Source organism: Antechinus flavipes, chromosome 2 (genome assembly GCF_016432865.1).
Source record: "Antechinus flavipes isolate AdamAnt ecotype Samford, QLD, Australia chromosome 2, AdamAnt_v2, whole genome shotgun sequence".
Classification (NCBI taxonomy): Eukaryota; Metazoa; Chordata; class Mammalia; order Dasyuromorphia; family Dasyuridae; genus Antechinus; species Antechinus flavipes.
The window spans coordinates 189,013,966-189,031,283 of record NC_067399.1 but is presented as its reverse complement, the minus strand read 5'-3'; the positions used below and the strand labels follow the sequence as shown (position 1 = coordinate 189,031,283).

General features: G+C 30.4%; 1 protein-coding gene across 3 annotated transcripts in view; it reads right to left on the bottom strand.

Annotated features, from left to right (window-relative positions):
• Positions 1-17,318, bottom strand: part of ACP1 (acid phosphatase 1) — a 31,458-nt gene that overhangs the window by 2,819 nt on the left and 11,321 nt on the right. The window contains exons 2-6 of one of the 3 annotated variants that reach the window (XR_007950431.1): positions 15,609-15,682; positions 15,374-15,487; positions 4,801-4,862; positions 781-886; positions 496-631 (exon numbers count right to left, since the gene is read on the bottom strand). Coding sequence is in view for 2 of the 3 variants with exons in the window: in XM_051976022.1 (XP_051831982.1) it covers positions 554-631; positions 781-886; positions 4,801-4,862; positions 15,374-15,487; positions 15,609-15,682 (434 nt within the window). In the remaining variant the exon portion in view is untranslated. Of the gene's footprint in view, positions 1-12; positions 632-780; positions 887-4,800; positions 4,863-15,212; positions 15,327-15,373; positions 15,488-15,608; positions 15,683-17,318 lie in introns of those variants that run through there. The other 2 variants (XM_051976022.1, XM_051976023.1) reach the window with 2 other exon arrangements.

Below are 17,318 nucleotides of genomic sequence, written 5' to 3'. Positions count from 1 at the left end.
ATTAAAAGATGGTAAAGGTGAATGGAAAAATATTTATTCATCATTACAGTACTGCCATCAAACAACTGCTGAAACACTAAAATACATTTTTCTTTAACCTCCTTTCACAATGACATCAATTATTTTCTATTGTCTAGGATAAAAAGGTAAATGGTTTCATTATCTGTTAAAGATTCCAATTTGACAAAAATGAAGCTGTCTCAAAGTAAAAAGTTATTGAACAATGATTTGTTGAGGTTTCTTAGTTTTTATATGCAAATTTTAGTTTGTTTCACTATATAATTATTTCATTTTAAAAATTTGAGGCACAGATTGGGAGTTCTTCTTAGTTTGACAACTATAATTGATTTAATCAAATACTCTTCCTTCAAAAATAATTCTCATTACCTTTTAAAATTAGAACATATGTGAGATTTAAATAAATTGAAGAAAACAATGATAGTATCCAATGTAATACATTATTATTTTTAATAATACATCAACTAATATACATACATCATTTTTAAGTCGATGTCAATCACTATTGTCCTTTAGCAATAAATGAGAGTGAGCCTTAATGAGATTTTTCCAAAAATGCTTTGCAGCACCTCAAACATTGCTCGTATACAGTCTCAAAGTCTGAGTCATTTCCCTAAAAACATAAAAAGGAAAAAAAAAGTATTGTTTAAAGTATAGTTACTTGAAAGTTGTCATTCTATAAGGAAGAATAAAAAGGTATGTTTGCTTTCCTAAAGCCCAGAAAAAGAAAAAGTGAAGTTAGGAAGTACAAATGATACTTACATAATATGGATCTTCAATGATAAGTTGCTTCTGTGGATCATAGCTTCCAAGAAGTTCAATTTTAGCTTTGCAGTTTTTAACTTGATTAACTTTTCTATTCAAATCTCTGTAAAATTAAAATCTCACCTTAGTTTTTAAACCTATAGTTTCAAGTTAAACATGGATATCTGATAGGGTATAGCCAATCTAGCATATCAAAATCTAGAAAGTGATCTGGTTTTAAAGCCAAGTAAATAGTTAAGAAAACTGTATAAATTTTTAAAGGAAATACACAAACTACTGTGTAACTTGTAATAATTCATTGCATTTTTACTGGCATTCCATCTAAAAAATAGATTTCATATAAAACATTTAAAAAGTTGTGATCCTTAATTTCAAACATTGACAATGATATTCAAAAAGACAGAAAGGCACGAACCATTCCCCCTTTCTTTTGTGTCAAGCATGATAGGACAATGAGAAAAAAAATTGCTAAGACTGAAACAAGTAACTTCAAATGAAGTTAAGAGATCAACTGATTCAGCTCTTGCTTCTGGGACCTGTAACTAAACCATCCATAAAGACGGCTATCAATACTATTTTTAAAGATTTTTAAAGAATATCTCAATATATTCTTTGCTACTTCTTATCATCTCATTTTTCTAATTTCCGATGTCTAATAGGCTAGATATCCTCAACTAAAAGTAGTATAACCATGGAAGGAGGATCATCATTTCACCCAATTAAAATAAGCATCACCCAATAGTTTGTTTTTTTTCAGTAGACTACAATTATATTCGCATCTTTCTTATATTGTTTTCATCTCTTTGCTTTCTTTTGTTCAGTATCTGTTATCCAATAAAATTTTGAACATCTCTAGCTCTTCTTTTCTGCTACTTGGGTGCTAAAAATAATTATCTTTAGGTCTTTTTTCAATCATATTCCAATCCAATTAAAAAAATTATGGTGACTATTCCCTAACTTTTGCATCAACTGTAAACTCTATAGCTTCTTTATTATACTTTTCCCAAATTGTTCTTTAATACAATTTTCAATATTTATTTAAGAAAGTTAATTTAGGACTATTTCAGAATTCCTAGACTTCATCACTAATTCTTTTACTCTATTTTAAAATTTTAAATAATGTAAATAAGAAAGAAATCTAGAAATCTTGAAGTTCATCAATTCTAATTTGTTCAGTTTCTTTTAGAAAAACAAATCAATCTCTGCATGAACATTACAAAAGTCAAGTTTTTCTACACAAACTGAAACTACAGTTGATGAAAAAAACTTAGCTGATAAAAGGTATCACTATATTCAAGATAACAAATAGCCCTTTAAAAAAAAAAAATCACCCCTTGTAGTTAAAAAGTATTTTCCTTGACTGAAAAGCTTTGAGGAACTACCAATGTGAAGTTTGAGGTCCATGGATAAAATCTTGTTTTAAAACCTACTAGAGCTCTGTGATTCTGTCACTCTTTGGGGCCCTTGGTTTTCTCCTTTTTCAAATCAAAGATTTGAGTACATGAGTTCTACATCTCTCTTACTTCATGATCCTTTTCACCTATCTTGCCCAATGTACTTTATGTGGTGATGTCTCTCTATTATTAATGTGCTCATCTTGTTTTATTTTCTTTTAGTATATAAAATGCTCTAGGAAGATAAGCAGGAATTAGGTGGTTTGCAGGAAGACAAACTATTTTTTGAGGGAGGAATATTTAGCTTTTATTTTAATTATTTTCCTTTCCAGTGTAAGACATAATGAAGCCTTTCCCTTCTCAAATCGTAAAATACCTGGCATTTAAGAACACTTCACTTTCCTGAAGATATCTTAATAATCTCAAATATATTTCTGAGGATATTGCTATGTACTCCACATAAAAGAAGAACAAAAGGCCAAAAAAACAACAACAACATTATTTTAAAGCAATTACGAAAAAGAGAAAACAAAATAATTTCTACTCAAGTAGTGATAAGCTGGAGGCTAAGTAAAGAACATTTCTCAGTTTACAGTATGATTTTAAAGGAACAAAATAAAATATAAAATGAGAATACATAATATATAACATTTTTGGTTTGCCCTACTGCTTTTATGTATGTCACAGGAATAATTTCATACAACAAACATTCCCCTACAATAAATACTTTTTCTTGTTAAATGCATAGGAGACTTACGGAGTTAAGTCTGAATACAAAGGAAATAAATATATATGGATAATAAGAACTAACACTCTAAATAAGTACTTTACAAATATTCCTGCATTTGATTGTCACAACAACCCTAGAAGCTAAGTGCTACTAGTAGTCTCATTTTATAGATAGAAGAAACTGAGGAAGCAAACCAAAGGTCAACTGACTTGCCCATTATTCACACAGTAAATAAATATGTGAAGACAGATTTAAACTCAAATGCCCTTTGACTTCAAATCCAGCACTCTATTCCCTGTACTACTTAGCTCTGTCACTGACATTAAACTACTTTTTTAAAAGTTACATGTTTAATATGAAATGGGATTTGTTATTAGACGTGTTTATTGTTTTATTAAAAATTTAATCTAATTAAATTAATTAATTATAATTAATATATGTAAATATTAATAATAATTAATTAAATTTAATTTTAAAATTAAAAATAAAAATTAGTAAATATTAAAATTATCATTGAATACTCTATCAATTATATATATTCATTTTAAAAGCTGAATAAAGGCAGCTAGATGGATACAGCACCAGTCCTAAAGTCAGGATGACCCAAGTTCAAATCTGAATGCAGATACTTAACATTTTCTAGCTTGATCCTAGCCAAATCATTTCATCTCAATTGCCTCAGCAAAAAAAAGAAAAGCTGAATAAAAATTTAAAAATTTATATTAATTAGCCAAGAATAAAGTTAATATTTCAATAATAATAGCAGTACGTAAGAGTATATACACAAATCATCTCAATGTAATATAATGTATTTTTGCACTTTTCTGAATTAATTTCATTGTAGTTGGAATTCCCAACTGATTGGCAATCTATCATATAGTAAACTTTGAGAGTTGCTAAAACTGAGAAATTCAATTTGCAGTAAATTTGATGATAAGCCTTTCCAAACTTATCTATGCTTAGAATGAGACAGTCAATAATCAAGTTCTTAAAGCCTTTCTAAGCTTAATAGGATTTTAGCAGGCTTTGATGATGGACTTCCTCTACAAACTAGGTTAACTTTAGACAATAGATAATTGCCAGTCAAAGTTTTACTATCTAATTTAGAACAACTATAATTTAAGGTTAATAAGGAAAAAAAATCAGAGAAATCAGTTTAAATGTCATTTAACCAAACATACAGATAGAATACAACTTATGAAAAATGAAATATTATGGTCTCTACTGTAAATATTGACTTGTGTTGCCATGATATTTAACTACATACAATGTTCATAAATATAAAAACCCAGTATATTTTAAGACAGATTTCAACAGTTCTGTTCCCTCTATACCTTAAAAATCTTAATAATAAAAGAGCAGAATTTTTTTTGTTTCAGCAATTAGTGCTTGATAACATAATCAGTACAATGGTAAGGATTTCAAGAATGTCTAATGATTCATTATTTAATATGAAGTTAATGCAGTTGTCAAATATGTTTTTATCAACTAAGACAAACTTAAATCATGTTACAAAATGGGAAAAAGGAAGAGAAGGGAAACTGCAATGCCTATGACTCATTTTATCAACATCATACAACTCCAATACAGAAAGCATAAATCTTATTATATAAAGCAGTGAAATACAACCTGCCTTTATTCAAAATAAATCAGACTAATTGAACTTTTCCTTATCTTAAAGCATGCATCTTCTTATAAATACGCTTATCTGCCAATTTTTAATTACTCTCGGCTTGTTACGATTTGAAAAGCATACTCTGTACATTATGACCCCATCTTACCGGAAAACAAAGATTAAAAGTCATTGCTGGCAGTGTATCATCTGACCTATTTACTGGTGTTAAACATAAGTGGAAATACTTTTAAAACATCATTATTAGAAAATGTGATTACCTCAGATTGCTTTCATCCATACATAGTATATAATCAAAAGTCAGGAAATCTTCTTTGGTAATCTAGAGTTAAGCAAAAAGTAAAAAATACAAGGTTTAGCAATTAATTCTATGGAATGAATTTGTTCTTTAGTATGCATTTTATCACCTACATGAATTACTCATTAACATAGCAATGAATAAATAATTCTAAGAAATCAGAGTACAATAAATGAAAGGGCTTAAATAATACTAGAAATGTGACAATTTTCTTGAGCACTGTAAAACTGGCCATGTGTCATGGAGGTCCTAAGTGTTATTGCAAGTATTAAAATAGCATATAAAACATAGAATGGCATACAATCTATTTTTTTTTTCCATTTTATATTCTTAGTAATTGATTCAATTCAGCTAATCAGTTCAGCCTGGAACAGAGGTTCCAGGAACACAAAGACAAAAATAGTTCTTTTCCTCAAGGAGAATATATTCCCCTGCAGTGGAAAAGTTAAACGACAGATAAATAAATGTAAATACATAAGCATTCATACTGCTATGGCGAAAGCAAGAAGAACTTGGTATAAAAAGTGCCCCTTGAGCTGTATTTTGAAGACTAGTTAATATGAGGTAGAGATCATGAAACAGATTGTACATATCGATGGTCCCCCTGTGCAAAGGTACTGAGAGAAAATGAATAGCCCACAAGTTGAAGTGCATAATGAACAGTAATAAAAATTAAATCCATAGAAGTAAGGGACTTAAAATGTCTAGCTAGAAGATTTCATATTGTATCAACTAAGATCCAGTGAAAATGTTGGAGTGGAGTAATACTCTATCATATTATAAATTCTATGATGGTAGGGCTGTTTTGCTTTTATCATTGAATCACTACATATAAGATACAAATTTGTATTTAATATCTTTGGATCCAAGGAGTTTATTAATACCGAATTAAACTGTCAGCTCTGTTTTTAGGAATATCAACTGGAGCTGAAATTGAGAACTGACTAGAAGTCAGGAGTCCAATTTATAAGTATAACAATAATAAATGATCTTATCTATTTAGCCCATTACAACTTTCAATATTTTCCTCAAAAATGATATAGAGTCAAATATGTTAACTAGTATAATTATTTACATAAGAGGAAATTAAGGCTGATATTAGTAAAGAAGACTTAGCCAATTATACGGCCAGAAAAAGGTAGTTTAGACCTTCAAACTAAGTATTCTGAATTCAGTTTTCCTTTTACTACCTTATACTGCCTATTCAATATGTATAGAAAAATATAAAATTATTCTCTTCATTTCCTATATTTCAATCTTCTAATTTGTTTCCTAACAATTATATCCATTCAATTATTTACCAATGAATGCATATTCTAAAGTAATATGGCAGAATGTAGCTACATAGCAGAGTGAATAGAATACTGTACCTTAGACCTGGGGGTCACCAAAATTTTTGGTATAATCCAGCCTCAGAAACTTATTAGCCATGTAATCTTTGGCAAGTTAATAAGTCTTTGTTTATCTTGCATTCTTCAACTGCAAAGTGGGTGTAATACTAGCACTCATCTCCCCAGGTTTGTCATAAGGCTAAAATGATATTTATAAGGTCCTTAATTAGTCTTTTTGTAAGGCCTCATAAAAAGTAGTGCTATATAAATGAAATGTTACTATTATCATCAATAATAACAATAATAATGTTAATACAGACATTTTGACATTCAAGGTTTTTGTTGTATTTTTTTTTTTTAAATGATTGTGGATAAGATTATTTGAAATATTAAATATAAGTGAAATATAGATCATGTATATGATAGATCATTACATCAAAATATTATGAGTACACTAATGCAAGGTCACATGAAAATCACTTCTGAGACGGCAATAACATTATCTTAAAGCTCCAGTCATTAGAAAAAAGTCTACGTAATTTCCAGACTTAAAATACTCTGGCCAATACAATAGTCAATTATGATTCTAGAAGACAAGAAGCATAATTTTTACTTTAAGCAGTAAGATGAAGAACTAGAGATACTTTAACAGGAAACACATTTTCAAACACAAGAAATATATGAATCCGTTTTGTTTGATTACACTTATTTCTTACTGAAAAGTAATACGTAATACTAGATAAAAACTAATCTCAGAGCTGAGAAAACCTGAGGTTCAAGTACTACCTCTGACATATGCCAAGCAGTAGAGCCTAGGCAAGTCAATTTAAGATCTAAGTATTCTAGGCAATTCTCTTAAGATTGTAAGTTGTAGAAAAGGCACATTAGTACATTAGTAGATTTCTTACCTAGAGTTTTCTAAACCAATGAAGTCAGCCTATAACACTATATGAAAAATATAGGTGCAAAGCAGATAATCTAATGAATGAAAATCTATTAGACTATAAAGTATTGGTGATAGAATTTCAGTCATATTCCTCATGTGAACAAAATAATGAATACATTTTTGTAATTGCTAATTAATACCAGAGGTTTATAACTTTATTAGATCATAGTTGTCTTTAGTAGTCTACAGCAAAGCTTCTTAAACTGTGGGTCATGATCCTATATGGGGTCACAAATGAACGTACAGGTCATGAAAAATCTGGCAACAGAAAAAGGTTTCTCTGAATGCAACAACCAAAACTTAATTCAAAATCAAACATATAATTAGTAAGAAGTGTTTCTGGCAGTGCTTGCCCATGTTATATTGCATGACTTCATTTCAGCCTTGGTCTGAATACACAGCATGAACTTTACATGGTCAGAAACACCTTGGCTCAGATTTGAAACAGGATCATGTAATAATTTCTTAGGTTAAAAGGAGTCTTAAGTGGAAAAAGTTTAAGAAGTCCTGACCTAGAGAAACCTATGGACTCCTCAGAATAAGCAATTATATTTAAATATAATTAAAATATTTTTAAAAGGAAAAAAAATTCATAGGTCCAATATTAACTTCTTTCAACTGTTTTTTAAAATTTTAGCATCTTTATCATTATACTAAATATATCAATATTATCTTCATAAAGTATTATTCTGATGGCTCATTGTGTTATGTGGGTCTGTCAAGCTATGTCATGCTTGAGAGTGGAGTCATGGAACAGACTGTACTGGCTTTCTAGGACTAAGTAAAGTATAGAGAAGTTTAGAACTAGAAAAGCCTTTTGTCCCACATGCCTATTAAGCAAAAAGACACATATAATGGTCTTTATTCTCATGAACCTTCTTATTCTGTAATAATGTGGGGGGAAGAAGCACATGGTACAAAGGATCAGTTTTTATGTTAAGTATAAAAATTAATGTTCATTGGTATAGATGGAACATTTACTATATATACAATTAGCAAAACTGATTTATATGAATCTTGGTATTCTCACTAAAAACAAAAGCAGAATACAGAAAGAAGATGCAGCTAATGGGTTCTCCTTAGAGATGGAACTAAAGAATGCAAAGACATTGCTTTTATTATGTGGCAACAAGATATATTATTTCATGGAACATCTGATCATTTCATATTAAAATATTATGAGAAGTATTCGGAAAAAAAAAAAAAAAAAAACTATACTACCTATAATTCTGGCTTATGTAATATCTCTTATAGGGATACTAAAGGAGAGAAATTCTAGAAAGAAATCAATGAGAACCTCTAAATAAAACACATACATTTTGATATTCAATGCCTTGAATGCAGAAAATAATGACAACATAAAACATATGTTGTAAAAAGAACGAAAAGCATCAAAACCTTATTGAATATGCAGAAACCTCAGACCTATAAAACACATCTTTTGAGCAAAAGATTATAAGGCAGTAGACATGGAGAGCACTGTGTAACAATATAACAACAAAGACTAATGAACAGAAAAGAATTTTTTACTGATGTGAACCATATCTCAATCAGCTATCTTTGTAAAGTCAGGTCAACAATTTATTGGAGCAAAGATTAAATTAATAAAGCTTGAAAGAATAAAAACTAGAAAAAGAAAATGGCACGCAAAAGAACTAATTCCAACTTGACCTATTTAAACCTAGTTAAGATGAAAAATAGTAACTGGATATCATAAAAGACATCGATTCCAATTACGATAATTTTATACATTAGTTTAACTAATATAAACAAATTGCATAAAAAGGAGACCAAAAAGAAAAAAAACTGCCAAATTTAGCAAACATATGACTTGTTTACCAAGTAGAAAGATATAACAGAAAAGAGCAATTCTGGTTTAAAAACAGAAACATATCTGAAAAATGTCATGGGGAAAATATTAAAAGATAATAGGTCATATAACCCCAGAATAATCAATACTGAAGGGAAAAACCATTTTAAAGAAACCTTGGCAAGACACAGCTGGGCAATAATCACCTTAAATGAAATGAAAAACAAAACACACTGACAACTGTGTCATATGAAAAGAGAATGAGAGACCCTAGTATGACTACAGCACTCTTAAGAAGCTCATGGAAAAATATGCAGAAAAGCTGAACAAGATAAACAAGCATGGATTAGCTTGATGAATGATGATCTCTTTCATTTGAGTAAATATTCATATGGTAGCGATCACAGGATCTTCTTACTATCTAAAATTATTTAAGTATTCTATATTTTGTTATAAAAACTTTCAAAAAAATTTAAGGGTCATTCAGCAAGTAATCAAAACAAAAGAAAATTTGTTACCTCATGTTCCTAAGACTGCAGCTACATTTTAAAAATATATAGAGAAGTGACTCAAATTTATAAGAATTCAAGCCATTCTCCAATTGATAAATGATCAAAGAATAGGAACAATTTTCAGATGAAGAAATTAAAACCATTTCTAGTCATATGAAAAGGTGCTCTAAATCACTGTTAATCAGAGAAATGCAAATTAAGACAACTCTGAGACACTACTACACACCTGTCATATTGGCTAAAATGACAGGAAACGATAATGTCGAATGTTGGAGGGAATATGGGAAAACTGGGACACTGAAACATTGTTGGTGGAACAGCGAATGGATCCAGTCATTCTGGAGAACAATTTGGAAGTAGGCTCAAAAAATTATCTAATCATGCATAGCCTTTGATCCAGCAGTGTTTCCACTAGACATATCCCAAAGAGATCTTAAAAGGAGGGAAAGGGACCTGTATGTGCAAAAAGGTTTGTGGCAGCCCTCTTTGTAGTGGCCAGAAACTGGAAACTGAGTGGATGCCCATCAATTGGAGAATGATTAATAAGTTATGGTATATAAATGCTATGGAATATACAGTTGTTTAAGAAATGATCAATAGGATGATATTAGAGAAACCTGGAGAGATTTATATGAAATAATGCTAAGTGAAATAAATGAGCAGAAACAGGAGATCATTATACATGGCAACAACAATGTTATATGACCATCAATTCTAATGGATGTAACTCTTTCCAACAATAAGATGATTGAGGCCAGTTTCAATGATCTCATGATGAAGAAAGTTATCTACACCCAAAAAGAGGTCTTCAGGAACTGAGTGTGGATCATAACATAACATTCTCATTCTTTTTGTTGTTGTTAGTTTGCATTTTGTTTTCTTATTCATTTTCTTTCCTTTTTGATCTGATTTTTCTTGTGCAGCAAGATAATTGTACAAATATGTTTACATATGGATTTAATGTATATTTTAACATGTATAACATACATTGGATTACTTGCCATCTAGGGAAAGGGATGGAGGGAAGGAAGGGAAAATTTGAAACACAAGGCTATGCAAGGATCAATGTTGAAAAATTATCCATGCTTATATTTTGAAAATAAAAAACTTTGAGGCAGCTAAGAGGCATAGTGGTTACAGTACCAGCCCTGAAGCTAGAAGGACTTGAGTTCAAATTTGACCTCAGACACTTAACACCTCCTAATTGTGTGACCCTGAGCAAATCAATTGCCTCAGAGGGGGGAAAAAAGCTTTAATAAAAAAATAATAAATTAAAAAATACCCCACTAAGATTGCACCTAATTTCAAAATACTTTGGAGTTTCCATGTAAATTTCTAAACACTTTCCACTTGACATAAGAGCTCAAAATTTTAAATTTCCATTCCATCTGTTCTACAAATAACCCAATGATTCCAATTTTTGTTTAATTATAGTTGTGCATTTTCTTTAAGAAAAGATCTAGAAACAGGCAGACAGCCATAAAACTATGAAAGATTTTTAAGTGTAACAATAGCTAAAAGAAAATATGACTGAATCACTTTCATCTTAGGATAATTAGCCTAGGAATATTCTATAAACTTCACTGAAGTCTTTCTCAGATAGATCATCCCACACTAAAGATAACCTTGAGTTCTTGAAAGCTACAGTGGTAAAGTCCAAGCTTTGGTTAGTAAGCTTCATACAGCTCTAACAACAACTGCAAATATCACAGTACAACTTTGGCTAAGTTCAGAAAAGCTTATCACCAGAAGGTTGATCACTAAACTTGGGTTACAGAAGCTCAAAAAAACCATAATGGAAAAGGTTAGGACCTAAAGTAGAGAAAAAAATAAAACTATGCCAAATATATATAAAGTGGAGAAAAAAATAAAACTCCAATGGAAAAGGTTAGGACCTAAAGTAGAGAAAAAAATAAAACATATGTGTGTGTGTATGTGTATGTGTGTGTGTATATATATATATATATATATATATATATATATATATATATATATATATGTATGTATGTATATAATGTATGAAGATGGAGACAAGATGGTAAATTAAAGGAAACTCTCTCAATGTATATCTCTAAACAACTTTAAAAGAACTACTCAAATCAAATTTTGGAGCAGTAGAATCAAAAAGAAGTCAAAGTGAGACATTTTTGCAATCTAAGACAACTTAGGAAGCCAGCAGGAAAGGTCTGTTACATTACAGTAAGAGACACTTCAGAGTACAAAAGCAACATAGTTTGGCAAAGTTATCAAGAAAATACCTTAAAAGAACAGAATTGGTCAACTAGGAGAAAGAAAAAAGGTTCAAAAGCTCATTAAAGAAAATAATTCCTTAAATATTAGAATTGGGCAAGTGAAAATTAATAACTCTATGATACATCAAGAAACAACAAAACAAGGTAAAATGAATGAAAAAATGGAAGAAAATATAGCTTAGATCTATAGATTAAAATAGAAACTGAAAGAACACATCAATGACCACCTGAAAGAGATTCCAAAATAAAAATCCCCAAGAATATTACAGCCAAATTCCAGAACTCCCAGGTCAAGCAGAAAATGTCATAAGCAATCAGAAAGAAATAAAACCTTGTGGAGTCACAGTCAGGATCATAGAGGTAAATATGAAAAGAGTAATCATAGAGGGTTCAATAAAATTAAACTATTTACCTTCCTATATGGGAAGATAACATATAATTGCGAAGAACCTTATCATTATTTTAGCATTTGGAAAGATTCTACACAGAGGGCAAGAATGAGTGATTTATGTTGGAATTATTTCTAAAAAAAATAAAGGGATGAGAAAGAGAGATGTACTGGGAGTAGGGGAAATGACAAGGTAGAACAACAAAAAATGTTCACACATAAAAGAGAATAAAAAAGAGCTTTTATAGAAGAAGAGAAAATGGGAATGGGGAGAAGTAGAGTCAACATTTGAACTTCATATCCATGAGAATTGGTTCAAACCAAGAAGAAAATACACACACACACACACACACACACACACACACACACACAAGCATACATATATATGTGTACACATATACATACACATATATGACTAACATACATTAAATTGGGTAGAGAAATCTCTTACTCAAAAGGGAAGAGAAGATGATAGAAGGAAGGGTAGATTAAGAAAGTCAGTAGTCAGAAGCAAAGAAGACTTTCAAAAACAAACAGATAAAGAGAAAATAAAGTTAAACTGAAGAAAATAGGATGGAGAAAAATATAACTAGCAATTACAACTGTGAATATTAATGGGATGAACATACCCATAAAATGGAAGCTGGTAGCAGAATGTATTAGAAACCAGAATCAAATAACATGATTTTTACAAGAAACACACTTAAAAGAAAATGAGATGGTTAAAACAGACCTAATTAAAAGAGATAAACAGAGAAACTACATTTTAGTAAAACAATATCAAAAAATTTTAAAGCAAATTTTGCTGATAAAGGCCCTTATTTCTCAAATATAAAGGGGAGTAAGTCAAATTTATAATAAAATCCAATCCACAACTGATAAACAGTCAAAGGATGTGAACAGGTACTCTTCAGAAGAAATCAAAGCTACTTATTATATGAAAAATGCTCTAAATTATTGATTAGAGAAATGCAAATTGAAACAACTCTAAAGTATCACCTCATACCTATGAAAAATGAAAAATGTTGGAAGGGATGAGGGAAATTAGGTTTCTCCATTTTCCTAAGGCAGAATTTAAGGTAAAAATACTCAGGCAGAATCTGAGCAAAGATATTCAAAATAAAATTATGTTCAATAAAAGCTTTTCTAGTAAATATGCTAGATATTATTAAAATTCCTACTACTTAAATTCATGCTGTCTCTTAAATTGGATCATGACATTAGAAAGGTGATATCTTAACATACAAATAAACTGGATTCAAATGAAAAAGGCAGTAAAAAGATACCAGTCTTACTTTCTCCTTAACAACTATCTTAGTTCAGAGGCAAGATAGAGATCAGGAAGCTAGAGACGGTTCTGAATACAGTGAGCAATCTTGGGTAAAGTCTTTAATAGATTTCAGTTTGACTGAGGTAGGGTTATCATGGCAGAGAATGACCACTTCTATCTAGTCCAAAAAAAAAAATCAATCTGGGAAGGAATTCTGGCCAAAACAGAAACAAATGCTATTCCAAACAAAGACTAAGTGGGGTTTGGTTGGGGACCTATAATTGGTCAATAAAATTCCAATATACCTAGAAAGGTTTCAGCAATCAAAAATTGCATACCTTTGGATAGACCATCTATACATAAGACTATGATACCCTATGTGGAAAGAGGGAGGGGAAAGGAGTGAAGAGCAGGGGAACTGGACAGTTTCAGGGGGCAGTTCCTACTCTGCCTCACAAAAATTGTTGTCATTAGCTTTCAAAGAGGACCATGACAACAGAAAGATAACATGTATAGATACAACCTTAATTATCTAACATTTTCATTTCTAAGGCTCAGTATTAAACACGTACCTTGAAGGTATAAACAAAAAGCTACTTGTTTTCAAATAATGCTTCGGAAGTTAGAATCTCTGAACTTTAGAGAGAGAGAGAATGTGTGTGTGTAGATAAAAAAGAGCCTGACTTTAGTTCAATAAAATTGGTTTTATTTATATTTCTATGCATTTAAAAATGTTACTCCAAAAAAGTACACTGGCCCCACTAGACTATAATATTTTATATTAACTGTTTCAGAGTATAATAATACTAAATATAGGAGAAAAAGAAAAATGATCAGATGATCTAAAGAAGAATGTTGTTTTACATATTTTCCTAATCCAAAAATCATTTGTGTAAAAATAGACCTACATGGGAAATATAAATTTAATTCAAAACCAAACTTGAATGCTAATAGCTTATTTCTAAAATCATCATTCTCAAATTACAATTCTAAACCAGGCTTATAGAAACTACTATAAAGGAGACACAGAATACATGTTGATTGAATTAAATGTTAGGTGTGATTCCCAACAAATGCCATTTACTAGAAAGCTAGTTAATTAGAGAAAGTTGGCAGATTTAAGTTTCAATATACTTTTTAGGATCTCAAAAGTTATAAAGGATTCAACTGACTGGCTCACGTAGCACTACCACACTCCCAGTACCAATCCTATGCTAACCTCTCACTGATTGAACTATCTTCATATCTTATACCCCTTGTCAAAAGGATTATTAGAAGTTCTCCTAAGTTAGACTCAATTAAAAACTAGACATAAATAACACTCCCATGTTTCTTCCAGATATTATCAAGTCATAAAAAAATAATGAAAATAAGAGAGCTTTAGGAAGAAACAGCTGAAGACCTTCAGTCTCACATATGATAGTTTTCCAATGAAAGAATACATGTACAGCCTGTTATACAACTTATATTACACACAGCAACACAACAAAAATGGCAAAGTATTTCTTTGGACAATGAAACTTTGCATATAATGAAAATCTAGGAAAGACTCCTCAAACATTGATATATATATATAGGTTTAACTGAAACTCTCCAGTTATCTCTGAATTTAGTAACAAGATGACAAATTTCCAAAATAGTAACCATACATAATTATGTTTTACCTAATATTTATTCAATTTATACATTACATATTGCTGTAAATAATCAGTTCATATAATTATCCCAATACCTATATTTAGTCTGATTTTTTTTGTTAAAAGTTAAATGGTCCTTAAATAATGTATGACTTTGAATGAACATTATGCAACATATGCAAATAGAGAGCAAGCCACACATTGAAAATTAAACAAGATCTTTTCTACCTGTCTTGCTTTATGAGTTGTATTAGTGCCATGATTTCTTAGGCAGTTTATTGCTCTTGCATCTGGGGAACGCCCCACATTCCAGTCAGAGACAGCAGCACTGTCAGTGATCCACTGTAACACAAAACATATGCATTTTGAACGAAGTTAAGGTACAGTACCTGCCTGGCAATGTGATTCATGGTAATGCCATGTTTCTTCATGCAATTCTGCCCTCGATAATCAGGGGGATTTCCTATTTCATATGTAGATGTTGCTGCACTGTCTATCCTCCACTATAGGGGAGAAAAAAACAAAAACAAAAACAAAAGAACATTTGACATATTCCTCCCCCAAAAGATGTATTGTATGGGATGACCAATGAAAGATAATAAAAGATACTAGTAACAAACTTACCTTATCTGAAATATTTTGATCAGCTGTAAGTTTCCTAAAAACTGCTTCTGCTATAGGGGAGCGACAAATATTACCTTCAAAAACAAAAAGACAGAATGAAAAAGATTTGGAGATGTACTAAGTCTAAACATCCCTTGCTACTATTTCCTATTATTCCTAGAAACCAGGTTATGAAAATGAATAAGGGTTGTTATGAGGTTTAAACAAGACAAGTATGTAAAGATTTTGCAAAGCTTAAAGGACTATACATGAATGTCTTTTCCACTGAGAAAAAGTTCTAATTGAAGAATGTTTTTTTTCTAAGAACTAGTCATTAAATAAACCACATTTCACATTAGCAATGATACAATGATAAATATATAATCAGTGATACAAAATTTTAGAGTTAGAAAGGACCTTTAAAGATCATTTAGGAGAAGAGATACCTAATTTTTTGGTTTCCTGATATTTTTATACTCTAAAAAGTTATAGATGAAATTAGAGATCACAGAGCTACCCAGTACTTGAGCCAAGATTAAAACCCAGTTCTCTTGGCTCCTGGACCACACTAATCTATGACTATTGTCAATTACCAGAATGACCCTGGAAAATCCTACATTTACATGTTATTGGCTGAATTTTGGGCATATAAATCCACCCATATTTTTTGACCTATAATTAACACTGAAAAAACAAAGTACTTTACCAATGAAGTCACATACTTTCAGGTTGCAGGTTATCTATATAATCTAAACCATTTATTCTGGTTCTTTTTTCCTTTAATGAATAAATGAAATGGAATTTTGCTTTGCAAAGGTTTGTACTTTTCCAATTCAGTCTATATTTCAAAACTCTCTCTCACTCATCTTCTATTATTTTTCCAAACTATTAAGTGTTACCCCCTAGGGAAGAAAGAATATATAACTCCTTGATCAGTAGGAGTGAGGGGAGAAAAAGAGGAGGAAAGGTACAAATAAAGTGTCAAAATCACTTGGCATGTTTTGCTAAATATCAAATAAACATATAATAGTTTTAAAAATAAAAATAATTCAAATAAAAGTTTAAATAAACAAGATCAACATACTGAACTCCTATGCAGCAAATGCAACACAATTTAAGATAATATGTGAGAGAGAAATTTTGAGCCTATAATTAATTCTAGTGAAATGTGCCATAAAATGGTAGTGGCTTATTGAATGTGAACTGGGCAAACTTAAAATTACAATCTTTGTGTGGAAGTGAAACGTTCCAAAAGTAGAGGGAACTTTAATTTAAATTAATTTAAGGGACCTTTGAAACCACCTAGTTTAATCTCAGTATTTTACAGATAAGGAAATTGATTTTCAGAGAAGTTAACTAAGTAAATGTCATGCTGGTAATAAGTGACAGGAACAAGAATCTAATACAAATCCTGTGAAATCCAGAAACATTTCCACAACTGTACTATTCATAGAATCTGTCATATTCCTTAATCTCATTCATTTTGGAAAAGCTATATGTAACAAATAAATTGGTTTTTAAAAAATGCTACAATTTAAGAAACTAAATTTAAAGAAATAGTTAAAATACTAATTTTAACAAATGAATTGTCAAATTTTTAATGCTCTTAAGTTTTTGAGAAGTGAAATATTCTTTTGCTGAAGATAATACATAATGAGTGTGAAGAGGGAAAAACACTAAGATGCTAAAGCTAGTGCATGCAAAAACAAGAGACTCATTTTAAATGGTGAA